At 37.0% G+C, this 19489-nt stretch overlaps 1 protein-coding gene across 4 annotated transcripts in view; it reads right to left on the bottom strand.

Moving 5' to 3' along the window:
- Positions 1-1376: 1376 nt before the first annotated feature.
- The window catches only part of LOC104600545 (phenylalanine--tRNA ligase beta subunit, cytoplasmic-like), a 96896-nt gene continuing 78783 nt past the window's right edge, over positions 1377-19489 (bottom strand). Inside the window, exons 15-20 of one of the 4 annotated variants that reach the window (XM_088902044.1) lie at positions 19152-19226; positions 7218-7325; positions 6009-6104; positions 5837-5920; positions 5538-5628; positions 1377-1397 (exon numbers count right to left, since the gene is read on the bottom strand). In XM_088902044.1, the coding sequence (XP_088758170.1) occupies positions 5554-5628; positions 5837-5920; positions 6009-6104; positions 7218-7325; positions 19152-19226 (438 nt within the window). In that variant the 3' untranslated portion in view covers positions 1377-1397; positions 5538-5553. Of the gene's footprint in view, positions 1398-1940; positions 2274-4829; positions 5251-5537; positions 5629-5836; positions 5921-6008; positions 6105-7217; positions 7326-19151; positions 19227-19489 lie in introns of those variants that run through there. The other 3 variants (XM_010263557.3, XM_010263547.3, XM_010263565.3) reach the window with 3 other exon arrangements.

Here is a 19489-nt window from a genome sequence, read left to right as displayed (position 1 = left end):
TATTATATTATTATTATAATAATAGTTCATTAACTATATTATTCATTATCGTCTTATAGTGCTATTAATATTTACTTTTATTAATTATTATAACTAATTATTTAGAATATTTTTTACCAATTATAATATTATAATGAAACCAATAATTATTTATATTAAATAGTATTATAAATTATGAATAGTAGTAATATTATATTATAATATAATCATATAATATTACTAACATTATAAATTAATGATTAATATTATAATATGTTATAGTAATATTCTAATAGAAATTAATTATTTAACATCGTACAGTTTCATTAATTATTAATTATTAATTAATTAATCAATCAATCAATCATTATTAATACTTAGTAGTAGTTAATTAATTATTAATAATAGTTACTAATTAATCATAATAATTAAATATTATTACTTATTAATAATTAATTATTTATTATTAATAAAAGAACTTATTATTAATTGTTAAAAATATGTACTGTTTAATCACAAAAATTAATAATTAATAATTGATTATAAATTATTAATATTAAGTATTAAGTATTAATTACTAAATAAATGTTAATTAGTAATAATATCTCATTAATTAATGAATAATAATAAATCATAATTAAGTAATATTTAATTATTATTAATAGTTAATTAATTGTTAGTAATAAATATTAATCATTATTAATAAGTATTAATTAATCATAAAAATAATTAATTATTAATAGTGATTAATTCATTAATTAATAATTAATATTAGGTGATATTTATTATAATAATTTTAATATTGCTTCTTTATTGAATTATATAGATAAATAAAAATTCTCTTATATGGGGTTAAATTGGACATTTGACATTTTTCAGAATTCAGAACAAACGAACCGGCCCTATGTGTTTGCATGGTACACATTGTATTTGCACTCTTTCCAAATTGAGCCTAATGTCCATTCAATCAAATCCATTAAAAAATGGAAAAAAAAAACAAAATATCAATGTTACCCCCAAGGTTTTGTTTCTAAGGCTCAGTTTGGAAAGAGTGCAAATATAAATATGTACAATACAAAATAATACAAAATGTAAGGTTTTGCAATCTACATATTTGTATTTGTATTCTTTCCAAACCGAACCTAAAAGGTTGACATGGAAACTATAAGGGTATTTTGAAATAAGAAACCCTAAGCAGATTGGTCCCCTCTCACATTTCAAATCCTCCATATCTACTCCGCACAAATTGTTCCCATAAAGCAGCACCACCGTGTATTGGGAACATCTCTCCATGAATGACAAGAGAGATATTTCCAATGCATAGCTGAAATGTCTTGTGGACTTGTGGGTAGAGATGTGAGAGCAGCTTGCGGGTAGCAAATCCGAGCCCCTATCAAACATTTGAATCCAAATTCAATCTGAAATTCAATATGTTGGTTGGTTAGGATTCAAAATTAATATGCATCCATCTCATTTTATGTAAAATGACAAAAATTAAAAAGGTTTAAAAACTAATTATTTTTAACTTATACATGTATAAAAATGTATGTAAATATAAAATACTAAATTCATCAATTATAAACATTATATAATTCTATTCAACCTCTCTCTCTATACATACATAGTTATACTAAATATTTATAAAAGAATATCTTTGTGCCGGACTCAGGTTTTAATTGGATGCAGATTTTAACTTCTAAATCTGGGCTAATTGGATTTGGAGATAAATCGGGTAGCAAACTTTTGGAATCTATTGACAACCCTATATGAGATGAACTATTTATAGATGGAGAGATAAAGTAGTAGGTCTCTTAACAAATTGTTTGGGTTCCACTTTACATCTGCCACTCACACCAAACAATTTGGAAAACCCAGCATATACTGTACTTGATCCCTAAGGCTGTGTTTGGTTGCAATGCAGATAAATCTGCATTGATGCAAAATTATGGTAGTGCAAATTATTTGAGTGTAAATTTTGATCTATTTTTGTTTCAAATTTTAGTTTATTTTTGTTTGATTGCAGTACAAATGAAGTAATTAAAAAAGTAAGATTTTGCATTTTTTCATTTGCATTCCCATGCATTTGTACTAATGCAAATGAAATTACACTACAACCAAACACAGCCAAAGGATTAGCCTTGGCTTCAATGTCCCAATTAATCAGGGTGTAATTTGGGCGGGTTCCGATTGGGCTTTTGTCGCAAATTGAATACCAACTCGGGCCACCTGAATTGCACCCGTCTTGACTTTGCTCTTCTCCGCAATTCCAGAACTTCTGCAACAGAACATATGTACTACAAAACCCAATAATAAACATGTTATTTTCTATATGCATAATAACAGTACAGATTGCTGATGTATTTTATGACATTCCAAGGTTAAAAATTTCGTTATATATCAGCTGATACATATCGTATTGGTGGATTACCGATATATGAACTATAAGGAATTTTGGGATAAGACCTATTTCAGGGGGTAACCAAGCCTTTAACCGACCCCCTGAATATATTTTGAAAAAAATAAACTAAAAAAAATATAAAAGAGTGTTGATACAAAATTCGATACACCTAATTTGATGTATCGGACTGTATCAAAACTTGCTTTATTCCTGATTGATAAAAAGTGTCAACGGATGTTGCTCCAATACAATCCGTTCCACGAATCCAACACATTACATTACAATCAACTCCAATTTGAAATTCAAAACGGATTGGATTTATAATTACTAATCATACACAATGAGAAAGAATTAATTCATTGGATATACATTATAAACTTAATAGTGTAAGAGCATATGTTAAATAAATGTACAAATAAATATTAATCATACATGATACATGATGCATGGTATTTCCGTATTTGGATTTAACTTTATGAATTCATGGAATCCAATGCAATTACATGCTTTATATAGCATAAATATATTATGTATAATTGTAACTATTTCTATTGCAATGCATTTTATGGCTATTGATGTACTAATAATCTCAAACTACAGGCTGAATTGGATTGAAAAATAAAGTACAAAAAACTAATAGAAATTACTTGAGCTTACTGCCACCCTTTCAAAATCCATAACCCTGCTACGGTACTAAGTAAATAAGGATAAATAGCTCATCAAAATATTTCTCTTCGACAGGTTTGAGATTACTTGTGTAAACGTAAGATTTTCACAGTTCGATAAGAAGCAGAAGGGATTATTTCAAAGAGAGGTGTAGTGACGAAACTGACGATTCTAATTTGGGGGAAAGTTATGATACGGGAAAGACATGGTACCTGAAAGGCTTTGACCAATCATAACCTCTGAATTTAAATGAAAGTCCACCTGATTGGTTACTACCTTTATGATCCTAGTTGATTGGTTGTAAGTTTTCTGGTGTCATGTTTTTCCAGCATTATAGTTGAACCCATTGAACTATTGTTGGTTGATTATTATTCAAACGTATTTTCCACCTAAGGGAAAAGTTGCCAATACTTGAATGAAACAACCCTTTTCCCACCTAAGGGAAAAGTGATACCCATCTTCTAAGTGGGTAAATAATGACTTCTTATGGCTAAAATGGTCACTATCTTATTTAACTAGAAAATAAGACCATGGCTAAATGCACCTAAACAGGTAAATGTTTCCTAGAAAATACTTACTCCTAGATAAATGCATTTACCCAGATAAATAACTTATTGAAAAACGAATGGAGCCTTAATATCTCCCAAACCTTGAGAAAAGACTAAAGATGACATAGTATATCTGCACCCAGCAAAAAAGTGTGCTTACACACTGACGGAGTGGCAGTCCAATCATGTATTGGGAACATCTCCTATGAATGGCAACATATTCCTGATGTGCAGCATAATGTCAGAGTATTAGCACACTTTGCTGGCAGCGTATCTAGAAAATTATTGGATTGGATGGCGGAATATCCACCTCGATCCATAATTAAGATCATTTGAAAGTAACATCCGACCCCAGTTCGATTAGTGTATCCTTCACGGATGTCCTGATCCTTCTTAATTGGATTGGATTCAGATTGGATTGGGGTGGACCTGAGACCATAAACCTGACTCGTACAAGGAATGGCTCAAATTTGAATTAAGCCTTGACCTTACAAGCCCTCAGAACCCAAAAACCAAAACGGTACTCTACAACAAGCACCCAATCCACCTAGATCAACCTGGCAAAAAATTTCACAACCCAAGGCTAACTTCAAGAATCAAGAATAAACTCATACTAGAAATTTAGAATAACACCGGATAGACAGTTGGGTTCATGATGACTGTAGATGAATGCTCATTTAGGGCCCGTTTAGGAGGGCTGAGCTAATTAGCTAAAGCTTTACTGCTTCAGACAAGTTATTTCAAGAGAATGAAGTGGAAAACCCTTAAAATGGCTAATGGATGGCCAATTTAGGTTATCCGGATTTTTCACCAAATACAACTGTTTGGGGCCCACCTTGCAAAGCCAGAAACCGCTGCACTTAAGCCCTCCCAAACGGGCACTTAATTGTATATTTGATTGTTGAAGAGGCTGAACCATTTTGTATTTTCAATCCAAATTATTCCCTACCCGGAAACAAATTCATAAAGGTGCAAGTGGCAAGAGAAGAAACCACCTGCTCAATGAAACAAATGTTAACAACCAAAGGTGCTATTGCAGAATACTTTTTTTGCTCCTGTTTTTTTTCGACTGCTTTACCCCTGCCGGTTTCCTATGATTAAATAATTTGATGGCCAGAGACCAGATTGGTCAGTCGAGCTAGACTACTCATGGAGTACAACACCATCTAGTCCCCTCCAGATGCAGTGAATCCCATCTTTTAGATGAGTGATAAAAACGAAAAATAGATAGAAAGAAATTGACTATAAGAATGGCGTTTATATTCACAGGCTTCACAGCTCAAGGTTATCAAACGGGGTGGTACAACACATGGCTCAATACAATATCAATGATTTAACAGAGTAAAGCCCAAAAAAGGAACAAAAGTGGCCCTCCCTCAATATGAATAGTTGATCCCTAAAAAACAATGGCACATTCCGTCCTACAATATCAATGATTTAACAGAGTAAGGCCCAAAAGAGAACAAAGGTGACCCTCCGATTCGAAGAGTTGATCCCCAAAATCAATGGCACTCTTTTTTTTTTTTGATCAGCAAAAATCAATGGCACATTCAGTCAGCTCTCTTCGAAATTCCAATCACATGTCCTCCATAACCTTGAATAAGCCATAAAACCAGGTAGATGAACCAACTATAGCCCAATACCACAAAACCAAGTTGCCTACAATTTTCAATGAACATCATCAAGCGTTTGTGGAACATATCTCACTTGTATCTAAAAAAGGAATGATAAGCCTACTTTCAACACTAGGAACAAAGAACTACTCAACCTTTGCTTTAGAGTTGTACATGTAAATGGCAGTGGTATTATTGGAGGTTGATTTAGAAGTTATACAATCCACAAGAAAAGCAGAGGGTAAAAATAGAGCTCTATTCCAACTCACTTATCATTCCACAGAAAGAAGGCAAGGAACATAAAAGGAAAATGAAATAATTGAAGAAACTTACAATTGTAGCGATGGAATTAACTCCACAAGAAGGACTCAATGTTAAGTTCTACAAAGGAACACGGATCTGGGATATCGAAGTTACTCAAGACCTAAAAAGCACAAAAAGTAAAAGCAATGTTGAACAGGAATTAGATTAACATGATATAAAACAAACCCCAGCAAGGTGTATAACTAGTTAGGACAAATAAATCCAATTAAAATAGTAGAGACCCCAAGACAAAGATGCCTTACTAGTCCAATACAAGTCAAACCAATTACAATGGCATGATGTATTCCAGTTCCTGAGAGTTGACATACCTCTGGATGCACAATACCAAAGGTCCCTATGTGCTTCCCTCTGAAAACGATGCTAGCTTGTCTACCCGGAAGAAATTCAGGCTCCTTAACATGCAAGATTGTAAGTATGGCAAGACCAAACTCTCAATAGGTAACAACAACAAAGAAAATGGAGTGTAAAATGAAAGCTTACATTTGAACGCCTTATATAATAGCCCTTGTCATCACCAATTGGAACAAAAGGTGTTCCAACTACTTCCATGATTCTATCCACCAGGCAATGAATTAACTGGGAGGAAAGGATAAAATTTTCATGTGAAATATGACAGAAAGAGGAAAGATACAAATTAATAATAAACACAACACACACACACACACACACACACACACACACATACAGACCATACATAAATGCATACATACATATATATTATACATGTGTGCACATAAACATACAAACACACGCACATACACACACACACACACACCATTCTAAAAAAAATAGGCCATTACCCAAAGTTGATCCCAGTTATCTGGGGGAGGGGTAGACTGGGGACAAAGTGGACACCCTCTCAAACCTGCCTACTTATGCATGACAGCCAGAGATTTTATCATTATACCAAGTAATGACCCCTACATTCTACATTCTACTAAAAAAAAAGGACACACACACACAACTACATTCTAAAAAAAATAGGCCATTACCCAATGTTGATCCCAGCTATCTGGGGGGGTAGACTGGGTAGGTCCTAACTTTTGGCATTTTTTCAAACGAAGTGGATACCCTCAGACTCAAACCGGCATTCTAACGCATACCAGCCTGAGATTTTACCATTACACCAAGTAATGGCCCCTACATTCTCATAATACAAAAAAGCCTAATTGCTAGGAAAATTCCCAAGGGAAACTTTAGCCCCAATAAATCGAGTTATAAGAGTTTATTCTCAACCATTAGTTCAATTTCCTTGGATTTTGCTTTTTCTTTTCCTTTTTGATAAAAAGGAAACAGTATAGATTTGTAGTATATATAAAAAAGTGTGTAAATGGGACTGTACAAAAAAGAATAACTGCTAAAGATAAGTATGTTTCTTTCTGAAAATGGTAACCATTCAGGAAGTGAGTTGTTAAAAAACAAAAAAAACACCGTAAGTGTGAGCCATTAGCCACTACCAACAAAGTTCTAAATGCGGCAAAAAAACCATCTTTGAAGCCAATGGAAAAAGTAAAAAGCTATTAATAACCAAGATAAGGGCACCCAATCCCCAGGAAAAATGAAGTTCAAAAACAACCCTTGTTGGATAGGACAAAATGAAACATTCAATTGATCTTTCTTTGGATTGTATAATACTATCAAGAAAGCAACAAGACATTCAATGCTTCTAGTCTTTCTTAGAAGTTATACCTCAAACCCTGAGTTAGCACCACAATATAGAGCTGCAAGTTGGCGCTGATTCTTCGCACCAACATCTTTTGTTTCATCCAACACTGATATATCACCCACTTCAAATATCTACAATCAATAATTCATTGCCCAGTCTCAGAAGATACAGCTTAAGCATAGAAATATAAACACGAGTTAAAGGAAAGCAAATTACTTCATCTTAAGTAACAACAAAGAACACTCAGATATAAAAACAATATAATGCAACACTAAATATAAATGTGATTCAAGTCAAAAGAAAATAAATAACAGCAATAAGGGTAGTTCAAAGGCTGAACACAAACAAGCTCATGTCATGGCATGAACCTAGCCCCCTATTCCGGGCCTATTTCTGCAGATAAATACCAATGTACCTCCCCATATCAAGCCCAAAACAAGGTAAACCAAATGGGCCTAACATGAGACCCACTATAGCCCTCCGAAACTAGACATCAAAACAAAGAAGGGAGCACTTCAGTACAAAAACCAGCCAGACAGAAATGTTCTCTCTCTCTCTCTCTCTCTCTCTCTCTCTTTTGATAAGTAAACTTTAAAAACTTTTATTGATGAGAATCAGAAAAGAGAAATCAAAGGAGATGTGCAAGGCACACCCTCTCAATGGATACAAAATGAAATTACAATTAAACTCAAAACAAATGTTCCCTACTAACCCCTTGTTTGGCTAACAAGTCAGCCACCGTTTAGCTGATATTCTTTTTTAGCTTAAGGGAGTAATGCTTCAATCAGAAGGATATGTAGAAAAATGGATATTTCCTTGGAAATAGGAATAAATGGCACTAACTGGAATTAGAAGTTTAATCATAAAAATCAACATATATGTTGTGGAAGATTGAAGTTGTGCACTGCTGATATTATTTGGAAATAAAAGAAGCCTTACTTTTTAGGAAAAGATAAAATATCATCACAATGATGATAGGCAAGTCCTCATGTTTTACTTTACCTCATATAAGCTATTTTCAGGTAAGGATAATGTTGTAAGGCTTATTTAATTGTTACTTTGTAGTTGCTGTTAGTAGGCTGACTTCTTAAGATACTGTCAGTTAGTTACTTTTCTTTTTTTTTTCTTATTAGTTTGGTTCTAGGGTGTGCCGCCAGGGGCATACTTGTAATTTCTACTCTTTTTATTAAGTTAATATAAATAGAGAACTGGCGGCAGCCAGTAGTGATTCTTTTCCTCTCAATCGTTTCTCCCTTTTTCTTCTCTCTCTCTCTCTCTCTCTCTCTCTCTCTCTCTCTCGTTTCCCACTCTCCATGAATGATTAAATGGTATCAGAGCTAGGTTTTCTGGGCTGTAAAAGACCTTCGATCCCTCCTGTTTTGAACCTGCTTTGCCTTTTCTTCCTTCTTTAAATTCTTGGACGTGGAAGACAGAGAAACCCTAGCAGATTACTGGTGGCACCTCCTGTGGTTTTTTTCCTTGGTCGTAATATCAAGGAAACCCTAATCGGAGAAGGGCGATGCTGATAGAGACTCTCTTCCTTCTCTGTTCGATGCTGTGAAGTCAATTTCAGGTTGGCACCTTCGTACAGGTGCTGGACAGGTGTGTTCTTGTTTTTGTCTTTTTTGGCCAATGGTGTGAAGGGCTTATTCCTTGGTTCTATATATTTGTTTGGATGCTGGACTGTTAGACTGTATGAGCTGCAGTCAGACTGATAGTAATGTCTGCCTTGGCTGTGTTGGACTGATTACCGGGCTGGTTTAATGACTGAACCATCTCAGAGTTTATTTCAGCAGTGTCTTGTTCTCTTCCTCACATCCTAGAAGTAAATTCCTTGAGGATTGGTATTCTGCTTGTGGCTGTTGTGTAGTTGTGTGGTGTTTGGACTGTTTTCAGCAGTGTCCTATGGCAAATTATGAATCAACTTCATCGGGGGTTACACCGACCCGCAGCACAGCTGGTATGGGAGGTAAAAACATGATGTTTCTCATGCCAATTACCCCTTTAAATGGTCTGAACTACCTGGAGTGGGCTAAAAGCGTAAAACTCTATGTAACGGCAAGGGGTAAAGCTGGTTACATAAATGGAAGGGTGAAAGAACCCAAGGGTGAGACGGTTGAACATGATAGGTGGGACCAAGAAAACAGTATGGTGATGTCTTGGCTCCTCGCAGCCATGGAACCTGATGTGAAAAAGAACTTTATGTGGGCAGACACCGCAAGTGAGATCTGGGAACAGACCAGAACTACCTATTCTAAGCAAAGGCATTACGCCAAGGTTTACCAGTTACAAGCTGAATCCTCAACATGTAAACAGGGAAACCTTAGCTTGTCTTCATACTATTAAGCCCTTACCTCCATATGGAAGGAATTGGACCATTATCAGGCCATAGAGTGGAAGCACGATGATGATGCTAAGGCCTACAGGAAGCTGGTCTCTCAGCAACGGGTGTTTGCTTTCTTGTTGGGACTGAACCCTGCATATGAACCATTGAGGGTGCAGATCCTAGGAAGCAAAGAGTTGCCTACGGCTCACGAGGTATACTCCCTTGTTCAATCTGAAGAAAGCAGGCGGAATGTGATGGTTACAGCTGAGAGGGAACAACAAGTTGCTTTGGCTGCAATGAATAATAACTCCACGGGAAAGAAAAGTGACCCTAAGAAGGTGGATGATAAAGATAAGTTGTTCTGTACCCACTGTTGGCGTTCACGACATACACGTGACACTTGTTGGGACATCAACGGGAAACCCAAGTGGGCAGTGAAGAATCAAGAACAGGGTAAAGGTCAAGGTCAAAAGAAGATGAACACAACACAGAATACAGCACATGTGACAACCCAAGATACTCAGGTTGCCGGTAGTACCCGGGACCACCTTAATAATTCTGATCCCAAGGAAGATATAAAGAATTCCTTCAGAGAACACCTGGAATCTTATGGTAGGGCTTTGCGACAAATGGACAGCTTAGTCATTGGTACTCCCTCTACTTCATTTGCATCTACTTCAGGTAATACGGCTTCTACATTCCATATCACTCCCACGAATTCCCCTTGGATCATTGACTCAGGGGCCTCCAACCACATGACCAGTAAGTCGAACTTGTTTCAGACTTATAGCCTTTTGTCAGGAAGGGATAGAGTGAGACTTGCAAATGGCTCTTTTTCCTCCATTGCAGGCCAAGGATCAATATCTCTTCCCCATGGCCTTAACCTGAATTGTGTATTGCATGTCCCTCAACTTCCTATAAATTTGCTTTCAATTAGTAGTATTACAAGCTCTTTAAACTGTAGTGTAACCTTTTTTTGCTGACTCGTGTGTTTTTTAGGACCTAACTTATGGGAGGACGATTGGTAGAGGGAGCCTACTAGACGGTCTCTACATTCTCGACAACAAAGCTGGTCACTCGATGTCATCCTCAGAGTCGCATAGTCAGTCAAATAAGAGTCAATTTTTTTTGTGGCATAGTCGTTTAGTTTCTTTTGAAAAAATAAAGTCTTTGTTTCCGGTTTTATTTAAGTCGTGTTTAGTGTCAGAGTTCCAGTGTCAAACGTGTCAGTTGAGCAAACAATGTAGAACAACTTTTCACTCAAGTAATAAAAGATCAAATGTTCCTTTTCATGTTGTGTATTCTGATGTATGCGGGCCTACTAATGTAATCTCTGAGGGCAGATATAAGTACTTTGTCACATTGATCGACGATTACTCTCGCTATACATGGGTAATTCCTATGCGTAGTAGAGACGAAGTTCCAAAGATTGTGAAAGACTTCCAGAGGATGGTATTTATGCAGTTCCATGTTGAAATATAGATCTTCCAATCCGACAATGCAAAAGAATACTTCCATGGGGAGCTCAATGAGTTCTTTGTCTCCCACGGATCTATTCATAGGAGCTCATGCGCCAGAACACCACAACAAAATGGTGTTGTAGAGAGAAAAAACAGACACCTCCTTGAGGTGGCTCGCGGGATGATGCTACACATGAATGTTCTAAAAAGGTTTTGGGTGGATGTTGTACTTGCAGCTGCTTATGTCATCAATCGCATGCCCTCCAAAGTGCTGAACTTCATGGCCCCTCATCAGTTATTGTACCCTCAGTCTCCTTTATTTTCCATTCCCATGAGAGTCTTTAGTTGTCGTGCCTTTGTCCATGATTTGTCTCCATCTCGAGGTAAGTTAGACCCTCGGTCCATTCCTTGTATCTTTCTGGGGTATCCCTCCTCTCAAAAAGGGTATTGGTGCTTTGATCCCGTTAGTCGTAAGTTTTTTGTGTCTATGGATGTGTCCTTCTTTGAGTCTGAGCCATTCTTCCCTGCTTCTCCTCAGGGGGAGAGTAGTAGTGTAGAAGAGGAGAAGTAGGTTCAGGTATCTCTTCCTTCTATTCCGGACCTTACTCCCTTTCGTGTCTTCCAACGTACACGCCGTAGAGATCAGCGATGTGATAGAGATGTGGAGCAGCCAAACACTGAGCAACCGACACCGTTAGACTCCCAGGAGGTAAGTCCACTCCCTACCCCTACTCCTACTGTGGATGACCTTGACATTCCCATTGCTCAACGAAAGGGAGTCAGGTCATGCACTACCAAACACCCCATTACCCATTTTGTCTCCTATGATCACATTTCCCACTCATACCGAGCCTTCCTATCTGCAATTGATTGCATCCCCATTCCTAGAAATGTTGCAGAAGCCTTAAAATGCCCTGAATGGACAAATGCCATGAAGGAGGAGATTAATGCTCTTCACAAAAATCAAACTTGGGAATTGGTGGATCTTCCAAAGGGGAAAGACCCCGTGGGGTGTAAATGGGTGTTCACGGTTAAACACAAGGCAGACGGAACAATTGAAAGGTACAAAGCAAGATTAGTAGCCAAAGGGTACACACAAGTATACGGGGTTGACTATGATGAGACTTTTGCTCCAGTAGCTAACATGAACTCAATTAGGGTTCTCCTGTCCTTAGCTGCTAATCTTGATTGGGAATTGCATCAATTGGACATAAAGAATGCTTTTCTGAATGATGACTTAGAGGAGGAAGTATACATGGTTCAACCCCCTGGATTTTGTGCCAAGGGAAGTGAAAATAAGGTGTGCAAGCTGCGAAAGTCTCGTTATGGCTTAAAACAATCTCCCAGAGCCTGGTTCAGTAAGTTTCACATGGCAGTTCAGCAGATGGGCTTCAAACAATGTCAGTCTGATCATACACTTTTTGTGAAGAGATGTCAGGAACAGGTTGCTGTATTGATAGTGTATGTGGATGATATCATCATTACAGGAAGTTGGAGTTCAGAGATACAAAAATTGAAACAATTCCTTGCATCTAAATTTGAAGTGAAAGATCTAGGTCCCCTGAAGTATTTCCTTCGGATTGAAGTTGCCTACTCAGAAAAGGGTATCTTTATCTCTCAAAGAAAATACACCCTTGATCTATTATAGGACACAGGCAAATTAGGTGCAAGGCCGACAGATACTCCCATGGATGTTGACCACAAGTTAGGTCACTGTGATGGTGAACCTCTAAAAGATGTGAAACAGTTCCAACGGTTAGTGGGAAAGCTGATTTATTTGTCCAAGACCCATCTAGACATTGCCTATTCTGTTGGGGTCCTAAGCCAATTCATGCACTCTCTTAAGAAACCACACATGGAGGCAGCTGAGAGAGTTCTTAGATACTTGAAAAAATATCCCGGAACAGGTCTACTATTCAGTAAACACAATCACCTAAAGGTGGAAGTCCTTACAGATGCTGATTGGGAGGGTGTTGTGGATGACAGAAAGTCCACAAGTGGGTATTGCACATTTGTGGGAGGAAATCTACTGACCTGGAAAAGCAAGAAACAAAGTGTGGTAGCAAGGTCAAGCGCTGAAGATGAATATAGAGCTATGGCACATGGGGTGGCTGAAGTCCTTTGGCTAAAGAATCTTCTAGGGGAGCTTGGAGTTGTTGTTCATAGTCCTATGTCTCTTTACTGTGACAACAAGGCTGCAATAAACATCGCCAGCAACCCTGTCCTACATGAGAGGACCAAGCACATTGAGGTGGACAAACACTTCATAAGGGAAAAATTGGAAAAAGGGGAAATTTGCATCCCTTATGTCAACTCCAAGGAACAACTTGCTGATGTCCTCACAAAGGGGCTTGCATACTCGCGACACAATGAGTTATGTGACAAGCTGGGCATGATAGACATTCAGCCCAACTTGAGGGGGAGTGTTGTAAGGCTTATTTAATTGTTACTTTGTAGTTGTTGTTAGTAGGCTGACTTCTTAAGATACTGTCAGTTAGTTACTTTTCTTTTTTTTTCTTATTAGTTTGGTTCTAGGGTGTGCCGCCAGGGGCATACTTGTAATTTCTACTCTTTTTATTAAGTTAATATAAATTGAGAACTGGCGGCAGCCAGTAGTGATTCTTTTCCTCTCAATCGTATCTCCCTTTTTCTTCTCTTTCTCTCTCTCTCTCTCTCTCGTCTCCCACTCTCCTTGAATGATTACAGATAAAAATACTATAGCTGATAAATCTCATACTCTTATATCTACAGGTGATGTTAGGCTAAGTTGTGTTGTTGTGAGGCTGATGAAGTATACCTTGGAAAAATATCATCACAATACACACTAGACCAATTAGTATAGGTGACTCCTTGAAGGCAAAATTATTGTGTGTGTGTGTGTGATATTCTTTATATTATATATATATATATATCTAAAATATATTTAAAATATTATTTATATTTTAAAATTTTCCTTTATTTTAAGTAATTTTATTTTTTAAAAATAGTGTTAATTAAAAAATTTCAAGGATTCGGATCCCCGTGGGGAACATCAGGGTCGAGGACGGGGATTTATTACAGAATCGAGAGTTTGGGATGGGGAATATGATCCCTACCCCATTGCCATTCCTAGTGGAAGAGGATATAAAGGTGGTAGTAGACCAGATGCGAACTAACAACCAAGCACTACAGACACATTACGAGGGAAATAAAATTATTGACAAGGGACCTGGAGGCTACCTACCACAGTGTAACTAGATCAGCAAATTTATCAAACTCATTGTCCAAGCAAGGAGCAACTAGGAATCAATTGTTTTGGGCCAAATGTAATATATGAAGTACATTAAAGGGTGCAAGGCACTTTTTTTTTTCATAAATAATTTAAGATTTCATTAAGAAAAGAGCATGAGAAAATGGAAACTTCCTGTCAAGAGGCGCAAGTTGCGCCCTCTCCAAAGAACAAGAAGAAACAGAATACAGAAAAACAAATTCAGCTAGCAATTCTGCCCTAGTAGAGTTCCCAATCCCTAGGGAACCCGAGTAAAGAAGGACCACATTTCCAAATTCATTCCTTAGTACCCCTCCCATTCCAAAGGGGCTTGGATTACCTTGACTGCTAGCATCGAAATTCAGCTTCAAAAAACCTTTAGGAGGGGGTTCCAAACTCATGCAGATTCTAGTCTTTAATGAGGAGCTGCTTGTTACATCTAACCAATTCCTCCATATATCATTAAAGGAGAATTGGTGGAATAAATCCAGGGATTTCACCCACCATATCACCCTACGCAGAATGCACTCCTCCAACTTGTATATTCCTCCTCCTAGAAGATTCTAGCATTTCTTTCTTCCCACACTGTCCATATCAGCACAGCTCTAGCACACCTCCACATGATTCTCCCTCTTTTCTGATGCCATGGGAAGGTAGAAGGATCAAAAAGCAAGCTTACTTCTGCTGGCCTATTCCACCTGCACCCAAACATCAAGAAGAGCCACTCCCATAACTCTACAGTAAAGGAGCAAGATATTAGTATGTGGTAACAATCCTTGCCATAAGATCTGCAAAGGATACACCAGTTAGGTGATATACGAAGGAAAGGTCTTCTCTTTTGAAGAATATCCAAGGTATTTATTTTCCCATAACACACTTCCCAACAAAAAGCCAAAAGCTTAGGGGGAATAGGCTTGCACCAGAATTCCTTAATAGGGAAGGGCTGGTTGGAAGGGGACTGAGAAAGGGGCCTGAAAAAAGCAGCACACAAAAAAGGCCCAGTCGGCTGGGGTGTCCAAACACGTTTATCTAGTTCAGAAGGGTCCGAGCAAACTTTGTCAAGGAGACTTAACAGACTAGGTAGGCAATCAATTTCCTCCTCCCTTAAGCCTCTACGAAACCCAAAATCCCAATTAGGTGCCAACGGATTTTCCAAGGGCAGTGTTTTAAACGCACAAGGCGCAAAAAAAGCGCAAAGGCCAATTTGCGCCTAGGCGTGCGCCTTTTTAAGAAAGGCGCAAAATTACAAAAAAAAAAGCTAACAAAAAAAGTCAGAAAATTCCAAAAAAATGCCAAAAGATTTAAAAAAAATGCAAAAAATTTAAAAAATATTAACCATAATGTTAATAAAAATATAAAATTAAATTTTAAAACAAATGATTTAAAAAACCTATTATCTAAAATTAAAATAGATAAACATAACATGTAAAGTGTATTCAAATGAAAATTTAAAAATAAAAGCAAACATATAAAGCATTTTCAAGCATGTAAAACCCACAATCTCTTTTTTTCCTTAATTGCATTGCTTCAAGTAGTTAATGTGATGTAAAACATATTGCATTCTTGATTCTATGAGTCGCCTTTGTAGCATACCCCTCAAGGCAAGCCCGAACAAGTCTATGTTAGGGTCTGAAATTCTTATTTCTCACATAAAAAATAATGATTTTACAACTTTCATTGCCTTTTAAGAAGATGTTTTATTGCAATGAATGAATGAACAACATAAGCAAATAGGGGGTTCTCGGAGCCCCCAGACCAGCCGTTAGACTCAAAAAACAAAGCGCAAAATTTTAAAAAGGTGCACGCCGGGGCTGAGGTGCGAGGCGCATCAAGCGCATGCCCAGGCGCACCAGGCGCGCGCCTTTTGAAAGAGGTGCGCCTAGGACCTGGGCGAGGTGAATACCCCAAAATGCTCCTCACCTTTGCGCCTAGGCGCGCCTTTTAAATCACTGTCCAGGGGGGGGGGAACAAATTTAGAAACAAGGTCTTTTTTTATACTGTGAAATAAAGAATAAAGAGGGGAAGAGATCATTTAAAGGAGCCTCTCCAACCCAAGTATCCTCCTAAAAAAGAATTTTGTAGCATTAGGGTGCTAGCACTGTTTTCGTAACTCCATTTCCTAATTAAAAAAAAAAAATCAGTTATCCATCAAAGAAAAGGGTACCTTCTAGACCATAAACCAGGATAGTTTTTGGGATGTCTATCTCAGAGAGTTTGTGACCCTATATCTTTGAGCAACTAAAGTTATGGCATAGCCATACTCATTGTGGTCATGTTTCTTCTTTGAAGTCTATCTCTTAGAGACATTTTCAATTTGTGTCACCCTCGGATATACAATGTGAAGCATGTCAACTTTCAAACCATTGTACAACAATATGTCAAAGATAACTCCTGCTGGTCGTAGTGGAGACTTGGGATCAAATCCCACCTACACCTGGGTTGGGGGATGGGCTACCCCCATTGTGAAGCCCTTCAAAAGACTTAAAAAAACAATATGTCAAGATAACAAGACTTAAGTATATAGCCACTAAGTTTGAAATAAAGGATCTTGGAGACCATAGATATTTCTTAGCCATTAAAGTTGAAAGGTCAAGGAAAGGTATCTTTTTTTTCTCTCAAAGAATTGTGTTCTGGATCTTCTAAAAGATATTGAAAAGCTTGGAGGTAATATAGATCCTAATCACAAGATATTTGGTATTGATGGGGTTGTGTAATACTAAACAAGGGAAATGCACTAGAGACTTACTGGCATACTATTATTTCTTTGTCCAACTCAACTAGATATTTCTTATGTTGTCAACGTAGTTAGTTAGGATATGCACCAGCCTAGACTTCACTTGGCAACTATTGAAAGCAAGGTTCAAAATATCGATACGCTTGATACGCCTCTACCGGCGTATCGGGCAATATCAATAGCTTTTCTTTTAATTTTTTTTTTTTTAGTTTTTTTTTCAAATCTGGTTCAGAGGGGCCGGTTTAAGGTCCGCCCACCCCCTGAACCAGTTGAAACCCCGATACACCCTCTATAGGGGCGTATCGAGAAGCTCCCAATACAATACATATCGGCTGATACAGCCTAGTACATATCGATACTTTGAACCTTGATTGAAAGGACATTATGCTACTTGAAAGGTACTCCATGAAGGGGACTACTATATACTTGTGATGGAAATCTCAAGGTTGAGGTTTATACTCAGAAAAATTGGCCAAGACCTCTTGATGACAAGAGATCTACATTGGGGTATTATACTTCTATAGGAGGTAATATTGTCTCTTGGAGTAGGAAACATTTTTGTGGCCATATTGAAGCATTGAAGCTGAATATATAGCCATGACACATGGAGTTTTAGAATTGTTATGTTTGAAGACTTTACTAAATAAGATGAGAATCAACTTCAAGAGACCAATGAAGTTGTACTATGGTAATCAAGCTGCTATAAACATTGGACATAATCCAGTACAGTATGATCACACTAACCACATCAAGGTTGATAGACGTTTCATCTTAAAACAAGTTGAAAGTGAATAAGTTTGTTTGCCTTTTGTTAGGTCCAACACTCAAGTAGTGGATTAGTCGAAAAAGGGAGTGCCAAGGCCTATATTTGAGGACAACTTGTCCAAGGTGGGTATGTACAAGTACAACACTTACGTCAAACTTGAGGAGAATTAAGATTAAACAAATTCAAGCTGTTAAGGTATTTTAGTCATTGACTCATTGAATAATACCAGGGTTTATTTTGTAATTATGGCATTGGTATAAAAGTTAATTGCCCAACCTTTCCCTTCTTACGGTCTCCCCTCATCCTTCTCTTTTATTTTCTATTCCTTCTTCCCTAAATCAATCTAGAATCAGTGGTTATCATTCACAACTCTGAATATTATATTTGTGATGTTTGGGTGAAGTCAAGTCAAGCCATTAGTCATGATTGTGTTTCAAATGACTTTCCAAGTACAAATTACAAACTCCAAACAATTGGCACTAGAAACTCAAAAGTTAAACACTAGGAACAACCTATGGATGCTACCTCCAAACAGGTGTTAATTCTTGCATGGTTAATCCTTAGTAGTGAAACAAAAATCTAAAAGGGAACTCAGCCACTGGATGCTAAAAAGGAATGTATTGAAAATGCTGATGAAAAATAATTGAAAATGTAATTTGTGGGCACAGGCCTGGACGTTCATCCATGGGGTTTATGTTTTTTTGTCCATACAGATAGTTTTAATTATGTTATCTTTATTCTATTTGTTTTAATCCTCTACATTTGAGTCATTCTTGAATTTAGGGGTTCATCACTCCTATGGGTGCTACCTCCAAACAGGCATTAATTCTTGGATGGTTAAACCTCAGTAACGAAACAAAAATCTAAAGGGGAACTCAGCCACTGGATGCTAAAAGGAATCTATTGAAACAGCTGATGAAGAAATAATTGAAAATGTAATTTGTGGGCACTGGGCCAGGGTGTTCACCCATGGGGCTTATGTTTTTTTCATACAGATAGTTGTAATTATGTGAACATTATTCTATTTGTTTTAACCCTCAATATTTAAATCTTTTTTGAATTTAAGGGTTTATCACTTTTCTTATCATAAAATTCTCATTATTTTTTTTTTTACTGTAAAGAATCAAAAGAAAGAAGAGGAAAGAAAATCCAAGTATAGAAAAATGGAATAAGCCTACAGGGGATGCACAATTTAGTGAATTCAAGTTTTAGAAGGTCCCCGCTGTGATCAGACAACCAAAAAAAATGCTTGAACAATACAACAACATGGATGACAGAAGTACTAGCTAAACATGAGTGGAAATAAGAACTGAGACTCAACAATAGAATTATATGATTTTGGATGTTTAAAGAGAAAGTTCATGCAGTTTCCCTATAACAAGAAAAAACATGAAGCACATATAGAATTCTGAATACCGGTGTACCTTTATGGGCTTTGGATGGTCTTTGTTGTGCCCAACAGTTTTCAATATGCCCGACATGAGACTTGTTCGGACAATCTGGAAAAAGCAGGATTAATTAATGCTCACTGAACTTCAATACAAGAAGAAAACCCCAAAAAAACACATATACAATTGAACAGGCACCTAAAGTAAATACAGAAATACTAAAATTAAACAAACAAGCTCTCTCTCCCTTTCTTTGTCTCACTTCCTTTGCCTTTTTTTAGTGTAAAACATTTTTTTTTCCAAATTCCATGCTAGTTTGGATATCCTGTTTGATAGAAGCCTAGGTTTTTATTGATTAAGAAAAATGAGTATGT

Source organism: Nelumbo nucifera, chromosome 3 (genome assembly GCF_055504915.1).
Source record: "Nelumbo nucifera cultivar China Antique chromosome 3, China Antique-T2T, whole genome shotgun sequence".
Classification (NCBI taxonomy): domain Eukaryota; kingdom Viridiplantae; phylum Streptophyta; class Magnoliopsida; order Proteales; family Nelumbonaceae; genus Nelumbo; species Nelumbo nucifera.
Note: the sequence above shows the minus strand (reverse complement) of the source record. Positions and strands in the feature narration are given on the sequence as shown.